Source organism: Piliocolobus tephrosceles, chromosome 14 (assembly GCF_002776525.5).
Source record: "Piliocolobus tephrosceles isolate RC106 chromosome 14, ASM277652v3, whole genome shotgun sequence".
Taxonomy (NCBI): domain Eukaryota; kingdom Metazoa; phylum Chordata; class Mammalia; order Primates; family Cercopithecidae; genus Piliocolobus; species Piliocolobus tephrosceles.
The window spans coordinates 81,587,779-81,607,995 of NC_045447.1; the positions used below are offsets into that span (position 1 = coordinate 81,587,779).

General features: G+C 45.1%; 1 protein-coding gene across 1 annotated transcript in view; it reads right to left on the reverse strand.

Moving 5' to 3' along the window:
* DMRT1 (doublesex and mab-3 related transcription factor 1) overlaps positions 1-19,967 on the reverse strand; it is a 127,302-nt gene extending 107,335 nt beyond the window's left edge. The window contains exons 1-2 of the mRNA XM_023213407.1: positions 19,433-19,967; positions 14,409-14,592 (exon numbers count right to left, since the gene is read on the reverse strand). Of these exons, the coding sequence (XP_023069175.1) occupies positions 14,409-14,592; positions 19,433-19,786 (538 nt within the window). The 5' untranslated portion in view covers positions 19,787-19,967. The remainder of the gene's footprint in view (positions 1-14,408; positions 14,593-19,432) is intronic.
* Positions 19,968-20,217: the final 250 nt, after the last annotated feature.

A 20,217-nucleotide genomic window follows, 5' to 3' on the forward strand; every position in this document is an offset into this window, starting at 1 on the left:
AGAACACATTGGTTTAGCCATTCTATGGCCATTTTCATTTGGACTGAAGAACGGCCTACCAACAGGAACTGGAAAAGTTACAGGCTTCTCTGCTCCTCTGCTTGTCCTCCAAAGAGTGCAGTGACGAGGACTCAGTCCTGGGGCTCTTCTCACCTCTGCAGTCTGTCTCCTGCCAGTCTCATATAGTTTCCTGGTTTAAAACACCAAATAGTGGGGGGAAACTTGCAGCTCCTATCAAAAAGGGCCCATCTCCACAATAAATAAGGAATTTCTTGATGTTGGCCGGGATCAATAGAGAAATAGGCAAAGGACATAGACAGTTCAGAGAAAAAAATACAAAAGACCTTTAAACATATGGAACGATGTTCAACCCCACTAACAAGGGAAATCTAGATTATAAACTATACCAGTTGCATTAGTCATCTTTCATTGTGTTAACAAATCACCAGAAATTCAGTGGCGCAAATGACACAAATTGATTATCTTAGAGTTCTGTGGGTCCAAAGTCTGACGCCAGTCTCTGTCAAGGTGTCTGTGGGGCTGCATTTCTTTCTGGAACCTTTAGCAGAGACTGTTTCTTTGCTCAATCAGTTAGTTGGCAGAATTCCGCTCCCTGTGTGTTAGTGGGACTGAGGTCCCATTCCTTGCTGGCTGTCGGCTGAGGGCTGTTGCTAGCCTGTAGAGGCCTCCCATATTCTTTGGCTGAGGGGTTCCCCTCCTCTACCTTCAAAGCCAGCAACAGCAGGTCAAGTCTCCCTTAAGCTTGGAAACTTGCCTGTGTCTTTTGTCATAGCATCTCTGGGAGCAGCCAGGAAAGGTTCTGTCCACCCTTCCCCTGCCCTGTATTTTTTTAAGAGACATGGCCTCACTCTGTCACCCAGGCTGAAATGCAGTAGCATGATCACTGTTCACTGCAGCCTCAAACTCCTGGGATCAGGCAATCCTCCCGCTTTAGCCTCCCAAGCAGCTGGGACTAAAAGCACTCACCACCACACCTGGCTAATTTTTTTTTTGTAGAGTCCTGATCTCGCTGTTGCCCAGGCTGGTCCCAAACTCTTGAGCTTAAGCAATCCTTCAGCATCAGCCTCCCAGAGTGCTGGGATGACAGGCATGAGCTACCACACCCAGGGAGCGCTCCAGTTTTAAGGATTCATGCCATTAAATTGTGCCCATCCGGAAAATCCAGGACCATCTCGCTCATCTCAAGACTCTTGACTCAATCACATTTGCAAAGTCCCTTCTGCCATGTAAGGTACCATCTTCACAGGTTCCAGGGATTAGGGCACAGGCATCTTTTGGGGCCATTATTCACCTGACCACACTGATGTACGTAACCTCACCTAACTAGGAAAACCCCAACAACCTAGTACTGGCAACGCTGTAGCAGCCACTCTTGTAAGGGAATACCATTGACAACACCTACCAAAATTACACATAAATGTACCCCCAATATAGACTTCCCGTCCCAGCCTTTCTTTCCATCTCTACTGCCACCACCCTAGTCTAAGCAGCTCTCCCCTTCACCTGGACAACAGCACAACCTTCCCATCAATCTCTCACCTAGGTCCCTTCGAACACCACCACACAACAGCAGAGAGATATTTTTTAAGAAAGTAAATGAGATCACACCATTCACTGCTTTAATAGTTAATGGCTTTCCACTGCATTCATGCTAAACTCCCAACCCTTTCCGTGGCCTACACAGGCAGCTGTGCAGCCCTACTGCTAAGAGCCCATGACACAACCCCACTGGTGTCACCCTGTATGCACAGCACTCGGGCTCACAGCTGCCTGCCTCAGCACAATCTCACCTTGCTGCTCCTTTCTCCTAAAATGCTCCTTCCCCAGATCTTGATGAAAAGAGCTCACTGTCATTTGGGACTAGCTCTGATTTAACTTCCTTAGACAGACCTTCCTTCTTTGACCACCCTATTTAAAACAGCCACTGTCCCCTTGGTCACATCCATCATATCACTTTGTTTTTCTTTACAGCACTTACCACTTACAGCAAATATCTTGTTTATTGATGTACTTGTTTATCAACTGTCTTCCCCGGCAGCCCCCCCAGAGATATAAGATCCATGAGAGACATATATGCACTGCTATATATCCTGCACCTACAACAGGATCTGGCTCAATGCAGCCACAGAATGAACATTTGTTGAATGAATAAAGAAGTAAAATGGAAAAACAGAGGAAGAGGAGCGAGGGAGGAAATCTTGCTCAGACAGCAAACTCTCCAGCAGAGATGAATTCAATTCAATTCAGCAAACATTTATTGTCCTTTGATAAATTCAATCTGCTTCACTGAACTAATTTGCATTTTATATATATATTATTTTACTTTTTATGTATTTAATTTTTTTTTGCGATGGAGTCTTGCTCTGTCGTCCAGGCTGGAGTACAATGGCACGACCTTGGCTCACTGCAACCTCTGCCTCCTGGGTTCAAGCAATTCTCCTGCCCCAGTCTCCCAAGTAGCTAGGACTACAGGCATGTGCCACCACGCCCGGCTAATTTTTGTATTTTTAGTGGAGACAGGAGTTTCATCATGCTGGCCAGGCTGGTCTTGAACTCCTGACCTCAACTGATCCACCTGCCTCGGCCTCCCAAAGTGCTGGGATTACAGGTGTGAGCCACCGTGCCCCATTATATATTTGAGATAAACCCTAAAACCTCAGGACTAGAGTTAACAGGTAGTTAAGGGCAATTTTTATAAGTGCTGAAATCAACATTGAAAGTCATCTGTTAGTACACACTGAATGGCAATGGATGGCTGAAGCAGTATCTAAGAACCCTCAATGCCAATAAACATCAGAAAATCTGCTATTACTATAACACTGAATTGATTATTTTCTTTTGACAACTACCCAGTATTTATAGTCTACTTTAAGAGTTTCTTATACATTTTTTTCTGGAAAGCATGTTCAGTGGTATTGTACAATAAGACCAGATTAGCAACTACGAAGTCTGCCTGCAGATGTTAAAGAGATTAGCATAAACTTGGTTTGAAGTGTAATTTGGTTCAACAACAGTTATCAGTATTTATGTGAATTTTCATAGGAGAGTCAAAAACACTGGTTTTTTTATCATTTGGAAAGTGAAGACACCTTCAGGCTGAAACAGAAATGCACATATACATTTGCACAGCTGCTTCTAACAACCGCAAAAGGGACCTTGACAAGTCAAGACTCAGTGAGAGAGCATTTAGAGCCCCACAGGACCCACAGGCACCCCTACTCCACTTCCTTTGCTTCCCGGTACAACTAAGGGCACTCCTAGGCTCAGAGTCCAGATCATCAGACAGAATTTACAGTGTACTGCGTAAGGTGTTAGTATACAGTCCCCTGCATCCCTTCCCTATAAACCTCAGTTATTTGATAGACTTTGGAGCCCACCATTACCCAACAGGCATAGGTTTGAGCAGCACATAAAACAAAGAAAGAAGTCAGCAATACAGGAAACATTTGGGAGTTAAGAGAAGAGAGCAAGAAGGGATGCTGGCAAAGATCAAAGGAATCACCTTAATTCATGTGAGTCTACAGGTGATTTCAGAAGCCAGGAAGCTTTGAAGAAAACTGGGCTTGCAGAAGAGACTGGCCTCAGTCATAAGTTAGTTCATGAGAGAGGTAAATGGGAAATAACCGTTTAATGGGTACAAAGTTTCTGTCTGGGAAGTTCTGGAGATGGATGGTGGTGACGGTTGCACATTATGGTGAATGTACCTAATACCACTGAACTCTATGCTTAAAAATGGTTACAAGGATATATATATTTATTTATTTATTTATTTATTTTTTGAGACAGACTGGAATGCAATGGCGCAATCTCAGCTCACTGCAACCTCTGCCTCCCAGGTTCAAGCGATTCTTCTGCCTTAACCTCCCAAGTAGTTGGAATTACAGGCACCCACCACCATGTCTAACTAATTTTTGTATTTTTAGTAGAGACAGGGATTTGCCATGTTGGTCAGGCTGGTCTCGAACTCCTGATCTCAGGTGATCCACCCACCTTGGCCTCCCAAAGTGTTGGGATTACAGCCGTGAGCCACCGTGCCCAGCCTAAAATGATAAATTTTAAGTTGTGCATATTTTACCACAATAAAAGATTTAAAAAATAAATTACTTAATATAAAAAGAGGAAAAAAAGACATTCACAAGACTCCAAAAGTAGTAGGTACCTGAGGGGTGATCAACAGGACAAGATTCTCAAACCACGAGGTAACTAGGAATACGTGAGTTAAAGAACTCCAGGGGGACGCTGCTGAGTAAGCAGGTGACACTGATGACACAGATGACCTTTGTGACCTTCCAAAAGTTCCCTATGGCAGCAAGTGCAAGGCAGCACCATACAAGGACGATACCTAGTATCACCACCTATGAAAGTTCCCCAATACTAAAACCGGGTATGAAAGTCTGTGAACTGCCCTCTTCCCACTGGCCACATGAAGGACAGCTGTCCATTTTTACCAGCTCTCAGGTTTTCTCTTTCACTCCCCAGAAGAGTGACAGTGGTTCTCCAATTTTAGAAACTCACAGATTAAAATTATTCTTGCCAAGTTTTAGGGCAACAGAATTCTTGCTCCCTCGTTTTCAGGAAACACATGTCACCCAAAGTCCAAAATGTTACTTTAGCCCTTCCTATAAGATACCAATATTTCTACCAACCAATAATACAGCTACAGCAAAGAAAGCCTTTCCCCAGGTCCCTTTATGAATCGCTTGACTTCCACAAACACTGTTCCTTCCAATATAAACTCTATGTGACAATGAAGTAAGAAAGGAACATTTTTCTTTCTTTTTTTTTTTTTTTTTTTTTTTGAGACGGAGTCTCGCTGTGCCGCCCAGGCTGGAGTGCAGTGGCGCGATCTCGGCTCACTGCAAGCTCCGCCTCCCGGGTTCACGCCATTCTCCCGCCTCAGCCTCCGAGTAGCTGGGACTACAGGCGCCCGCCACCACGCCCCGCTAGTTTTTTTTTTTTTTGTATTTTTAGTAGAGACGGGGTTTCACCATGTTAGCCAGGATGGTCTCGATCTCCTGACCTCGTGATCCACCGGCCTCGGCCTCCCAAAGTGCTGGGATTACAGGCTTGAGCCACCGCGCCCGGCCTAGGAATATTTTTCAAAGACTGAGAAATATATATATATATATAAATTTTTTTTTTTTTTTTGAGACAGTCTTGCTCTGTCGCCTAGGCTGGAGTGCAGTGGGGCAATCTCAGCTCCCTGCAACCTCCACCTCCTGGGCTCAGACAATTCTCCCACCTCAGCCTCCTGAGTAGCTGGGATTACAGGCATGTGCCAGCACATGCCTGTAATTTTTGTATTTTTGGTAGAGACGGGATGTCACCATGGCAGGTTTTGAACTCCTGACCTCAGGTGATCCACCCACCTCAGCCTCCCAAAGTACTGGCATTACAGGTGTGAGCCACTGCACCCAGCCTGACTATTAACATGTATCTACTGATAATAAAATGCAAACCTATAGAATCCTTCATAATCTAAACTTGCCATGAGAGGCTCTCACAGGGTTTTAATTATCTGTGGCTTGCTGGGATAAAGGCATCTTCCCTTGTAACGTAAAAAAAACTTAGTTTGAATTTTCTGGGACCCTCATAGACTGTTGGTAGGAATGTAAAACAGTGCAGCCTCTTTGGAAAAGTGTGGCAGTTCCTCAAAATGTTAAGGACAGAGTTACCATAAAACTCAGCAACACCACTCCTTGATATATACCCAAGAGAATGAAACACATATTCATTCAAAAACTTGGGCGCACAAGTTCACAGCAACATTACTCATAATAGCCGAAAACCATAAGCAACCCAGACGTTCATCAGCTGATAAACAGAAACATAATGTGGCATATATCCATATAATGAAATATTACTTAGTAATAAAAAGGAACGATAATAATTAAAAATACATACTACGACGTGGATAAACTTACAAACATCAGGCTAAGTAAGAGAAGACACAAAAGGTTACACATCTTATCATTCCAGTTATATAAAATTTCCAGGATAGACACCTCTGTAGAGACAGAAAATATACTAGTGTCTGTCTAGGGCTGGAGTGACGAGTACATGGGGAGTGACTAAAACGTTCTGAAACCAGAATCTTGTGACTGTGGTATGCTGTTATAAAATTTATTTGTAAATTTAACCCTGTATTTAAGTGTTTCCTGGCTCTAGATGTTTTCTAAACTTCCTTTCTAGTCAAAGGTAGACCAGTAGGTTACTTCCTGTGTACTCTGTTTTTATAATTGCTTTATTAAAATACTTCCCACAAAAAGTTTCAATCTGACCAATTAAACTGCTATACTTGACATATAAGCAGACTATCCCTGAGATAAACAAAACTGAGACACTATCTAAAATGGGCTATCAAAACCATCAGCCCCTGGCCGGGCACGGCGGCTTACCCCTGTAATCCCAGCACTTTGGGAGGCCGAGGCAGGCAGATCAGGTCAGGAGATCGAGCATCCTGGCTAACACAGTGAAGCCCCGTTTCTACTAAAAATACAAAAACAAAAAATTATCTGGGCGTGGTGGTGGGCGGCTGTAGTCCCAGCTACTTGAGAGGCTGAGGCAGGAGAATGGCGAGAACCCGGGAGGCGGAGCTTGAAGTGAGCTGAGATCGCGCCACTGCACTCTAGCCTGGGTGACAAAGGGAGACTCTCACTCAAAGTAAATAAATAAAATAAATAAATAAATAAATAAATAAATAAATAAATAAATAATACAAAAACAAACGAACCAAAAAAAAACCCACCAGTCCCATTAATCTTAAGTGTTTTCTTTCATTTCTGCCTCTACTGCTTCAGTTTAAGGAGTTTTGTTTTGCTAGAAACTCTGAAAAATTGTTTTATTTGAAAGTAAAATTTGGGAATGTTTTTATCTGAAAGCCTTTTTCTTAATCTAATATCATTTCCCATTCTAGCTGTAATTGAAAGCTGTCTAAAATCAAATGGATCTCATTTAAGTGGCCAAAATCTTTCAAAAATAAACTCCCAATCCAATTTGTATAAAACACTTTTATTGCTTATTTGAATAAAGTATTTCCTTCTTTACAACATAAGAAAACTCCAAAGATAAGACCAGCTTGGCCAACATGGCAAAACCCTGTCTCTACAAAAAATACAAAAATTAGCCAGGTATGGTCGCATGCGCCTGTAGTCCCAGCTACTCAGGAGGCTGAGGCATGAGAATCACTTGACCTGGGAGGTGGAGGGTGCAGTGAGCCAAGATCACGCCACTGCACTCCAACCTGGGCAAGATTGAGACTCTGTTTCCAAAAAAAAAAATTAGCTGAACATGTAGCACACCTGTAGTTCCAGCTACTTGGGAGGCTGAGGCAGGAGAATTACTTGAGTCCAGGAGTTTGAGGCTATGGTGAGCTATGATTGTGCCACTGCATTCCAGCCTGGGCAACAGAACGAACCTCTGTGTCTTGAAAAATTAAAAAAAAAAAAAAAAAAAAGGCCTTAGTGTGTAGGCTCACACCTGTAACCCCAGCACTTTGGGAGCTGAAGCCGGAGTTCAACTCCTGGCTGCTTGAAGCCAGGAGTTCAAGACCAGCCTGGGCAACAAAGCAAGACCCTGTCTCCACAAAACGAAAAAATGTTTAAATTAGCCAGGCATGATAGTGTGCACCTGTAGTCCTAACTGCTCAGGAGGCTGAGGAAGGAAAATTGCTTGAGCCCAGGAGTTGGAGGATGCAGTGAGCCATGATGGAGCCACTACACTCCAGCCTGGGAGACAGAATGAGACCCTGTCTCTAAATAAATAATAATGGTCAGTCCTGGTGGCTCATGCCTGTAATCCCAGCATTTTGGGAGGCCAAGGTGGGCGGAGGACCTGAGGTCAGGAGTTCGAGACCAACTTGGCCAACATGGTGAAACTGCCTCTACCAAAAATTAAAAATTAGTGGGAGTGGCTAATTTAAAATACAAAAATTAGCCAGGTGTGGTGGCGCATGCCTGTAATCCCAGCTACTAAGCAGGCTGAGACAGGAAAATCCCTTAAACCTGGGAGGCAGAGGTTGCAGTGAGCCGAGATCGCACCACTGCAACCCAGCATGGGCAACAAGACCAAGACTTCGTCTCAAAAAACAAAAAAAGAAAAATTAATTAATTAATTAAATAAAAATTTAAAATAAAATAAAAATTTGCAAAAAACTCTAAAATGTTTAAAATGCTATCTGAAATTTAAATAACCTCACAGAGATTTTTTAGGACAGTGGCAATGCTCTGAATACTACAGTGGTGGACACAGGCTATTATACATTTGTCCAAACCCATAAAAAGTACATCAACGAGAGCAAACCCCTATGCAAACTACGGATTCTGGATGACAATGATGCATCAACGTAAGTTCATCGATGCTAGCCAATACACCAGTCTGATGGGGGATGCTGGTAACATGGGAGAGGCTCTGCATGTGTGGGGTGCAGGGAGTATATAAAAAAATCTCTGTACCTTCCTCTCCATTTTGCTGTGAACCTAAAACTGCTCTTAAAAAGTGTTTTTAATTTAAACAACTCAGTAGCTTCCACTGTGAATTCACCAGCCATATCTCTTACTTGTAAAAACTGCATGGGACACTATTCCATTTTCAAATGAACACATTTCATGTTTTATGAACTTTCAAGCACTTAAACATACAACACAATGTGTTTCCCAACTGGCATGCGCTCTCTTGCTGTATGCTCTCCAAGTGGAGTAACTGCCGAATAAAAGTGAAGGAAAAGCCCCTTCAACATGAGACACAGATCCTGACTGACTCTCCTAACAGGGGAAAGGTGACTGAAACTGGGCCACGAGCCACGGAAGAGGCTGGAGCTGCCCAGGGGGGCCCAAGGTGGTTTGATCTGGGGGAGGGTGAATGTGAGTGTGGATGGAAGTCCCGGGTGCTCCAAAAGGGAGGGCCCCAAGACAGATAACATTCAGGTCCTTACAAAGGGCACACATGCAGAAGTGAATTATCTACAATGCAACCCTTCATCTGACACTTTCTGCACAGAAAAGGAGAGGCAGAGAACTATGCAGACCCTAGCATAAGTACTGTGTCAAACAGCATTCTGTAGGAACATGGAAAGTTAAAGAAAAAGTAGAATATTAAATAAAACAAACAAAGAGGAGCCTAAATTTACAAAGAGGAAGAAGACCTGAGATTTAAGTCAGCTAATAACTTTTGAAAAAAAAAAAAAAAGTACATTTTATGCCAAAGTTCAAAAAATGAAACCACAGGAAAAAAAATGTAAATTTGCCATTAATTCTTTGTCATTTGTAGCCAAAAACGTTTATCTATTTTTTTTCCTGAATACTCAAAAATGGCTGGGAATAAACTATTTGCTTATCAATAGCGTATCTGCGGCTGGGCACGGTAGCTCACACCTGTAATCCCAGCACTTTGGGAGGCCGAGGCAGGAGGATAACTTGAGGTCAAGAGTTCAAGACCAGCCTGGCCAACATGGTGAAACCCCTTCTCTACTAAAATACAAAAAATGGGTAGTGGCAAGTGCCTGTAATCCCAGTTACTCAAGACGCTTAGGTACCAGAATCTCTTGAACCCGGGAGGCGGAGGCTACAGTGAGCTGGGATCGCGCCACAGCACTCCAGCCTGAGCAACAGAGTGAGACTGTCTCAAAGAAAAAAAAAAAAAGTGTACTGTTAACAACTCTTCCTGATAGCACAAGCAAAAGCAACAGCAATAAACAGAATTTCTTCAAAAGGCTATTTCTTTCCACAGTAATACCCACAGTCATATAAGAAAATAACAACAAAAATATTTTATACTTGTTATTCAAAGGCTATCCAGTTAATGTGGTCAGCCTTAACCAATCTTTGGCTAAAGATTTTAGAGGTTTTCTTCCAATATATGTTATCCTCCTCAGAGAGGCCAGTTTCTCCAATAAATGAAACAATACTTAATTTCCTTCTAAGCGTCCTCAGAATTTGGCCAATAATCTTGGCAATAAATCTTCAGCACTTCTCTTCTTCACTTTTGGCCCTTTTGGGAGCCCAAAGGAGATAACTAAGAAACTTCAAGGACTTTAAAGTCTACTAAGGCCGGATGCAGTGGCTCACGCCTGTAATCTCAGCACTTTGGGAGGCTGAGGCGGGCAGATCACTTGAGGTGAAACCCTGTCTCTACTAGAAGTACAAAAATTAGCTGGGCATTGCCATGCACACCTGTAATCTCAGCTACTCAAGAGGCTGAGGGGAGAGAATCGTCTGAGCCCAGGAAGTGGAGGTTGCAGTGAGCCAAGATTGCGCCACTGCACTTGAGTCTGGGCAATAGAGTGAGATTCTGTCTCAAAAAATAAATAAATAAATAAAAGTCGACTAAATTTCACTAAGCTACTGACCTAGTAAACACTAGACATCAGGTATCAGAAAGTAGAAAGTTAGTAACTTGCCCCAAGGTGTGCCAGGTTGCTAGGTTTTACTCCTACATGACAACTCCTACAACTTTCACCTCTCACTGCATAACTACAAATCGTAGCCTTCCACATCTATTTTTCTTTCTTTCTTTTTTTTTTTTTTTGAGACAGAGTCTCACTCTATCGCCCAGGCTGGAGTGCAATGACACAATCTCGGCTCACTGCAACCTCCACCTCCCAGGTTCAAGAGATTCTCTTGCCTCAGCCTCCCAAGTAACTGGGATTACAGGCGTGTGCCACCATGCCCGGCTAATTTTTATATTTTCAGTAGAGACAGGGTTTCCCCATGTTGACCAGGCTGGTCTAGAACTCCTGACCTCAGGTGATCCACCTGCCTCGGCCTCCCAAAGTGCTAGGATTACAGGCATGAGCCACTGTGCCTGGCTGGCCTTCCACATCTATACAGTGGAATTCTAGGTCACTAAAAATTCTCAGCTGTAGTAAATGAAAAAAGCTAATTAGACACAAGTAGGAACAATACACTTGCACTATATTAATTATGTAAATATTTTACATGTACATATGAAAAGGATAAACAGACACATACATCTGTACATGTAGTAAGTTATCCTGGAATGACAAAGAGAGCTGCAGGTTGGGGTTAGAAGAACAATGATCTTTTATGGAATATATTTTTGTACTCCACTATACATGTTTACCATTTACCTGCATGAAATTATTTTAAGTAAAGCCAATCTCTGAAAAATGAATATAAACTTGTTAGTAGGAAGCTATCGAAGAAGTTAAGCTCCCTTTGCTGTATACAAGCTTCAGGACTCTCCACAGTCAGTCAGTCTGTTTTTTTCTCTCTCCCCCACACTCCCACATCCCATCTTTCTGTGTCTATATTTATGTAATTTAATTCTGCTGGCATTTCAATTTCCCTCTTGCTCACATCCTAACCCAGTCCAGAAGTTATCAATCCCCACTCGGGAGGTCTGGTAGCAAATCCCATGAATGACAGCAACCTGTGGCTCCTGCCCCACAGAGATGAGCTGGTTAGCAGAGAACCTATTGTTGGCTGGGCGTGGTGGCTCATGCCTGTAACCCCAGAACTTTGGGAGGCTGAGGCGGGCGGATCACCTGAGGTCGGGAGTTCGAGACCAGCCTGACCAACATGGAGGAAACCCCGTCTCTACTAAAAATACAAAACTAGCCAAGTGACGCATGCCTGTAATCCCAGCTACTTGAAAGGCTGAGGCAGGAGAATCGCTTGAACCTGGGAGGCGGAGGTTGCGGTGAGCCAAAATTGTGCCATTGCCCTCCAGCCTGGGCAACAGGAGCAAAACTCCGTCTCAAAAAAAAAAAAAAAGAGAGAGAGAGTGAGCCCATCGTCCTCAGAAGGTAAAGGCTTCCCCGGAGCCACTTGCCCATCTGTGCCTGAGCAAATGAGCACAGCACATTGTAGGCTTCCACATTCCCCTTCCCTATGAGTGCTAGTTGAAGGCTGTAGAATGACTCCGAGGTCTGTCAACTCCACAGGTGAGGAAGGGACTCTGGTAAAATCCTCCTCGACCCTGAACCCTCCATCTTGCCCCGCTACTGCTTCCTTTTATAACTTTCCCTATCACCACTCTGAAACACACTTGTGAGAGTCGTTCTGAACTCTGCACAACCTAAAGTCCTTCTCTAAAGCTCTACTATCTTAGGGTTTATAATCAAACTGTGATATCATGCCACATCCAGCACTGACACTGATCCATCACTGGCCTTTCCCTGTATTTCTTCCTGTGAAGATCCACGGCTGCTGTCTTCTATGCCAAGATAGAATGGCAGGAACTTTTCCCCTAACATTGTTGCTTACTGTCCACCAGCCCTAAATTGCTCTGAGGATTAGACCACAGCCTCTAAACAATCATAAGTGTCCATTTTTCAAGGAAACATGACAACTGGTCCCAGTTAAGTAGAATGGGAAATCCATGGGTTTTGGAACTAGACAGGCCTGGAATAAATCCTAGCTCAGCCAGCTCCATTCTGTGGCAGCCTCCTTACCATTTACTAAGCCTTGGTTTTCTTACCTGTAAATGAGGATAATTCCTACCTCCTGAGACGTTTGTGAAAATCAAATGAGTTACTCCCCTACGGAAAACCTGGCACTGGGACTTGCCATCTTTACTCATGTGACACATCCCATTTCTCATCTCAGCCCCACAACTAAATCCACCAGATCAGCCGTGCCCTGTATCATTTAGTCACTAAACCTTGGACACATCTTAAAATCTTAAAGCATAAAGATCATATTTCTGATATACTCCTTCCTTTCTATGAAAAGCAAAGTTTTGGCTGGGCACGGCAGCTCACGCCTGTAATCCCAGCACTTTGGGAGGCTGAGGTGGGTGGATCACTTGAGGTCAGGAGTTCAAGGCCAGCCTGGCCAACATGGAAAACTCCATTTCTACTAAAAAATACAAAAATTAGTCGGGTGTGGTGGCAGGCGCCTGTAGTCCTAGCTACTCAGGAGGCTGAGACAGGAGAATCATTTGAACCGAGGAGGTGGAGGCTGCAGTGAGCCAAGATCACACCACTGCACTCCAGCCTGGCAACAGAGCGAGACTCCATCTCAAAAAAAAAGAAAAGAAAACTATTAAAAGGACATACTATTGAGCAGCCAATCCAAGCAAAGAAAAAAAGAGTATCTTGACCTCTGTTAATTACATAGTCAATAACTTCAGTAAAATACACAGAGACAGACACAGACACACCTTCCTGCTTTCTTTGGTGCTTAACTTCTTTTTTAACTTCTTTTCTGCTTAACTTCCTTTTTAATAATGGCCAAGATTCATAAGATCTTTATGACCCTCAGGAACCCTTTCCCTCATTTTTGACAAGAGGAAAACAATGGCCCAGAGAGCTTAAGTAACTTCTCCAAAGTTGCACAGCTAGTTAATGTATACAGTTGTGTGACTTTAGTCACACAGTGGTTAAGCCCAGCAAACTGAGTAATTCATGAAAGCTTAATCAAGGTGATTAACACACTGCTAGGCTGTATTTCATGGAGTTTAGAACACTTTAAAGACATTTACAGATATTCTGTGAATTATAGTATGTGTATTTAATTGCCAGGAACAACAAGATTCCACAGGTCTTTATTTGGTGGATGTCTTATAGCTCCCACATTCTAGACCAGTGCCATCAAATTAGACTTTCTAAGAGACAGAAATGCATTATCCAATATGGTAGCCCTGAGCTGTATGTGGCTATTGAGCACACGAAATGTGGCTAGTATCATGAAGAAACTGAATGTTTTCATTTATTTCATTGTAATGAATTTAAATTTAAATAGCCACATGTGGCTGGGGGCTTCCATACTGGAACAGACTCCAGACTCCTGTAATTTAGAGACCTAGTGCAGTAAGCACATTGAGTATTGAGCTTTGGAGACAGATAAACTCATTCAGATACTTTCTAATTCAGTAAACTTGGCCAATCCCGTAACTGCCTATGTCTCAGGTTTCACATGTGTAAAACAGAACACACTCCTCCTTAGCACCCAGGGGAGAGAATTCAAGCCAATGTGGCCTGCCTTCCTGTGTTACTTTCCAGTGCTCATTCAAATCTGACACTAGGATTGGGCCTTTCTAGACGCTTTCCCCAAATGGATGCAGTGGAGAAGTGGACTTCTAGTTCTAGGAAACAAGGACATTTAGTTCCCACAAGGATGACTGGAAAATGAAGGGGTGGACTGAGATGAAATCTGAACAAACTCACCTCTCTCTGACATCATTCCCTGTCCAGATTCAGTCTTGACTAATAATCAACAGGAAAGAGTTGAACCTGCATTTCTAGAATGCATGGCCCCTGCCTTTGTGATGCAGGCAAAAACAGACCTTCAGAGGGAGAATCCTTTACAAAATCCTCTAAGCTCTAAACACTGTATGTAGCTCAGGGGAGTCCTGTTTCTGTGGCTGCAGCCCTTCTTCCTCCCTCATGCCCAGTCTCCATGTGAACCTCAGCGCCCCCAGATTACCTGAAGCTGCAGTGGTGGGGACACTGGCTGGTGGTGGCTGAGAGGGGCCACTGCTCTCAGTCATGAGGCACGGGTTGCCGCCATTGTTCTCTCTTTTGACAAGTAGCTCGGCTGCATTGGGCAGTGGGATGGGGTGGCTGATGCCCAATTCCTCCTCCTGGGCCTGCTGCCTTCTCAGGGCCACCTGGAAGCACACGACAACGAGTCATCCTCCAGCACTCCAGAATCAGCTTTGCCAAAGCACAGAAGCCCCACCCATCCCAGACACCACAATTCACTAGCTCTGGAGGTGAGGTCTGAAAATCTCCCATTTCTTCTTAAACCCACCCAGGTAACTATGATATGCAAAGCTTAGAAACAGTTTTGAGCCAGACAGTAGGTGCTCAAAAAATGCTTGTTGTCAGATATGGTGGCACATGCCTGGAATCCCAGCTACTCAGGAGCCTAAGGCAGGAGAATCACTTCAGCCCAGGCGTTTGACGCTGCCATGGGCTATGATCGAGCCACTGCACTACAGCCTAGGAGACAGAGTAAGACCCAGTCTCTTAACAAACAAACAGAAAAGCTTGTTAAACAAATCATTGTGTAGAATAAGGTTGGCTAGGGAGGATCAGGAAAAAACTGTAGTCAGCCAAGTGAAGGAGTACAATCTGAAGAGCAGAGTGGGTCAGAAGCACTGACAGATTAGGAAGGAAAATGGGATCACTCACTCCTTCATTCCACAAACTTGTAAAAGGCCACTGTACTAAAAACAGGGATCAGTAAGAGTAGATTGGATCCTACATTATTTACAGTTTAACAAATGAAACAGGGCCAAGAATGGTGGTTAACATCTGTAATCCCAGCACTTTTGCCGTGGAGGCACAGGTGGGCCAATCACCGGAGGTCAGGAGTTCGAGATCAGCCAGGCCAACATGGTGAAACCCCATCTTCACTAAAAAAAAAATACAAAAATTAGCCGGGCATATTGGCCCACCTGTAGTCCCAGCTACTCGGGAGGCTGAGGCAGGAGAATCGCTTAAACCCAGGAGGCAGAGGTTGCAGTGAGCCGAGATAGCAACACTGCACTCCAGCCTAGGCAACAAAGCAAGACTACGTCTCCAAAAAAAAATTTTTTTAAAGGTGAAACAGGAGGCAAGCAAACATGCCACTACAACACAAGGCAAACTGTGACAAACACCACAAGAGTGGTACACAGAAGAAAGTACCTTTCACTCCTACAGAAGAAAGAGAGAGAAATGTCTTTAACACGTTAAAATCAGCCAGCAGTAGTATTTGGACAGAACATTGAAGAATAGGATGAGGAGGACTTGGATAGGCAAGGATGAAGGGGCAGAACATACTGGAACAATATGGAACAGGGTGGACAGGAAAGGCAGGAGCTGCTTAGGAAAGCCTGGAAAGCCCTGTTTCCTGGGGTGGAGGGAGCATGTGGGAGAAGCAGTGGAGAAAGGGACTGGAATCTGGCGTTGAAGTCCCTGAAGGCAGAAGAGGCAGAAGGCAGGGAGGAAGGGTGAAGACAGGTGTGTGATATTCCAGACAGACGAAAGGAGAGTCAGAACTGGAGACTGGAAAGGACCTGACATAGTCTTCATGGTCCCTCTTCAATTTATCTTTTTAAATAACATTGTTAAAGACTGAAAAAAGGCCAGGTGGGGTGGCTCACACCTGTAATCCCATCACTTCGGGAGGCCAAGGCAGGGGTAACACCTGAGGTCAGCAGCTCCAGACCAGCCTGACCAATATGGTAAAACCCCGTCTACTGAAAATACAAAAATTAGCCAGGCATGGTAGCATGCGCCAGTAATCCCAGCTACTCAGGAGGTGTAAAGGAGAATTACTTGAATCCAGGAGGCGGAGGTTGCAGTGAGCCGAAATCAAGCCACTGCACTCCAGCCTGGGCGATGGAGCAAGACTGCTTCTCAAAATAAATAAATAAGATTAAAAAATAGGTTTAAAGAAAATTAATTGTATTTTTACTTACTGCATGTAAAAAGACTTTCTGTTGAAACTGACTAAGGTATGGTGCTCATGAAATGACAGTGAAGCCCCAGCACCGCAGAGCTGCCCAAATATAAGCCAAAGGTAAAATCAAAACATTAGATTACAAAACTCAACTACAGGCCAGGTGCAGTGGCTCACACCTGTAATCCCAGCACTGTGGGAGGCCGAGGCAGGTGGATCACCTGAGGTCAGGAGTTTGAGACCAGCCTGGCCAATATGGTGAAATCCCGTCTCTACTAAAAATACAAAAATCAGCCGGGTGTGGTGGCGTGTGCCTGCAGTCCCAGCTACTCGGGAGGCTGTGGCAGAAGAATCACTTGAACCCGGGAGGTGGAGGTTGCAGTGAGCCAAGATCAAGTCACTGCACTCCAGCCTGGGGGACAGAGCGAGACTCCAGTTTAAAAAAAAAAAAGAAAGGAAGAAAAAACAACTACAATTTATATGTTGCTTTAGGAAAACTACAGTCCAAACATAGAAAGCTGATGAATTGGGAAGTAATTTTTCCTCATAGCCAAAAATAGTCTTTGACTTAGAAAAATTGACCTTAAATAATTAATGACTTAAGATTAAATAATTAAGCTTGAATTTCCTATTACTAACCAAGAGGCTTAGAAAGAGAACATCAATGAATCTGACCAGAAAGAAGTTTTAAACCCCTGCAAACCTCTGAAGTATGTCAGTGCATACTCACATCCTTACTTACACAAACCCGATGCATATCCCAAATGCTCAGGTATCTCACTAAGGACCTTCTCTCAATGTTTCTTAGGAAATATTATATAAAAAGGAAAGGGGATAACAATTGATTAAAAATGCAACTACATATGATTTTAGAATCATATGTAAGATCAGTTTCAAATTACTTAAAAATGACTAAAAAGTAGTTGTTTTACGGATTTTTAAGGATTCATCTGGCACAGGACACACATTCTGGTGTAGAAAAAAATACTTAAGTTTCCCATTCTAAGTGACCTTGAGTTGCTTTTGTTTTTAACCGTGTAAGCAGCCTCCTCTACTAATAAAGGTTATTCAAAATTAATTTCTCTACTAGAATATTTTTACTACATTTTGAGAAATCCCCCAAGCATGTTCTCCACACTAAACATTTAAGCCAACGACTAAATGTTTAAAATATTTTTCTACCCAGTGTAATTTAAAAGTCCATTAATTTTTTTCAGTAAACTCATTGTGACGCATTTTATTGCCACACCCAGTGTATTCTTTTCATCCACTATAAATTAAGCTTAAAATGTCTATTAAGAAATTAAGCAAAACAATATCTATTTTCATGATTGCACTCGCCATCTGTGAAGTCAAAACAGGTTTAGTATAAAACATATTTGTAAAAATCTAAAGTATTACATAAAAGCATATAACCTTCGGGCATTTGTTTTCAATGGAGGATATTTACACGTTCCTAATCAAAACTAGCACATCGTTAGCAAACATTTCTTTGTTATCTTTTCATTTTAAATAACCTGTCTTAAAAAGATAAAACAACTTTTAGCTGGAAATAACGTAGATTACTGCCTTCTAAAAATCCTTTTAGAATACTAACGACGTTAACTTTCCGTTAAAATGTTAAATTACTAGCCGACTTACGACCCTTTAAAAAAACAAAACCACAGACGGACAAAAATCTCAAACCCTAGCGCGCTTTTTTCCACCTGCGCATATTTTTTTAAATTCCTAAGCATGCTTTATAACATATTCAAAGAATTTGCACTTTAATCCTTGGTAGAGAATGCAAATTTTAAAACGCTAACAAAATTTCCAGAGTTCTCAAAATGGCTGAGACGCTCAGCCTCCATCCACGCGGGACAAAGATAAAAAGTGCGCCAGGCGCTCAGGGAAGACCACGCAACGCGCGTCCACTGCTGCGACTTTTCCAGAAAGACAAACAAGGCTTTCCACAGGTTACCCTGGTAAGCAGCAGCCGGGCCGAGTCTCCCTTTCCCCCAACCGAGCGGCCAGCACTGGCGCCCTCCAAGATCCTTTCTTATTTAAGTGCAACTCAGCAAAGAGGCAGAGTCAGGGATTCTGGGGCGCTCGATGAAATCGAACCCCGAAACCCTCAGCTCCCAAGGCACGGTCGGAGATCTTGGGACCCTGAAGCGGAGAGAATTCCGCAATACTCTGCTGGGAGAGTGGGGCTAGAGATCCCGGGGATTCCCTTGGAGTCGAATCCTCCCCACTACCCTCACTTCGGAGGGCCGGAGCGAAGATCCTGAAGACTCCTCGAGACCAACCAACCCTGCCAGCTCTGTTGGAGCGCGGGCTCTGGGATCGCGGGGAAGCCCAGAGGGGCGAACCCCGAAATTCCCTGCCCTGAGAGCGGGATCAGGGATCTCAGGGACCCGGGAGCACAGGGAACCCCCGCGACTCTCTTCAGCGGCGCGAGTTAGAGATCCCATGGACTCCCGTACAGGCTAAGCCCGCAACTCCGCTGAAAGGCAGGGTCAGAGATCGTGTGGAACCCCGAGCCGAGCGAAGCCCGCAACTCTGCCCGGTGGGCGGGATCAGAGACAAGTCTCTGGCCCTCCCAGACTGGCGTTGTAGCGTGGCCGGGAGCCCAGGCCCCCAAGCGCCGCGGCCGTCGGCAAGTACCGCGGCATCTCTCCACCCAGGACCCACATGGCGACGGCCATGCTGGGGGGACTTCATTCAAAAAACTCGGGCCCCGCCGGGAGCGGTGGCCCACGCCTGTAATCCCAGCACTTTGGGAGGCCGAGGCGGGTGGATCACCTGAGGTCAGGAGTTCGAGACCAGTCTGACCAATATGGTGAAACCCCCATCTCTACTAAAAATACAAAAATTAGCCGGGCATGGTGGCGTGCGCCTGTAGTCCCAGCTACTTGGGAGGCTGAGACAGGAAAACTGCTTGAACCCGGGAGGCTGAGGTTGCAGTGCGCCGAGATCGCGCCACTACAGTCCAGCCTGGGGCAACACAGCGAGACTCCATCTAAAAAAAAAAAAAAAAAACTAGGGCTGAACCCCGGCTCCCGGACGCCCGCACCCACCTGCGCGGCCATCACGCGCTGCCTCTCGGCGATCAGGTTGCACTTCTTGCACTGGCAGTCCCGCCACATGCAGAAGCGCTTGTGGCCCTTGAGCGGCGACGCGTAGCCGTGGTTCCTACAGCGTGCGCACTTGGGCAGCCGTGGGGACTTCTTGCTCCCGGCACCCAGGCCCGACGCCCCGGAGCTGGAGCCGCCTCCGCCGCTGCTGCCCCCGGCGCTCGAACCGCCGGCCGCCCCCACTAGCGCCCCAGACGCTTTGCCAAAGCCCCCGGCTTTGCCCTGCGGCGGTGCCCCGGGGGCGTGAGGGGCTTCCGACGGTGTAGAGGGCTTGCTGAATGCCTCGTCGTTGGGCATGGTGCCCCTAGGAGAAGTGCAAGCACTCTGGCCGCCTCTCTCGCCTGGTGATTGCTGCGAGGTATGAACCCGAAGCAAGGCTCGGGAGGAGGAGGCGCAGGAGACGTGTTCGCTGCAGCCGGAGGTGCAGCTGGAGTGGCGAGGTCTGGACACGCCACGCCCGGAGTGGTGGGGGGTTGTGCCTTTTCTTTTGGCGCGCGCGCGCGCGACTCAGAACTTTTGGATACTTTTCAGAACATTCCCGGGACTGCCTGGGAGGGAGCGTGGCCACGCCCACCGCCCCCCGACTCCAGCCACCGCTCTCCAGCTGCTTGCAAACTTGCACCGGCTGCAAGCATCCAGGGCTTTGCTGCAGGGTCCCTGCAAGCCCACCGGGAGGTACAGAGCCGCCTGGGAATCGTGGGCACCCCTCCCCCCGCTCTCGGAGGCGC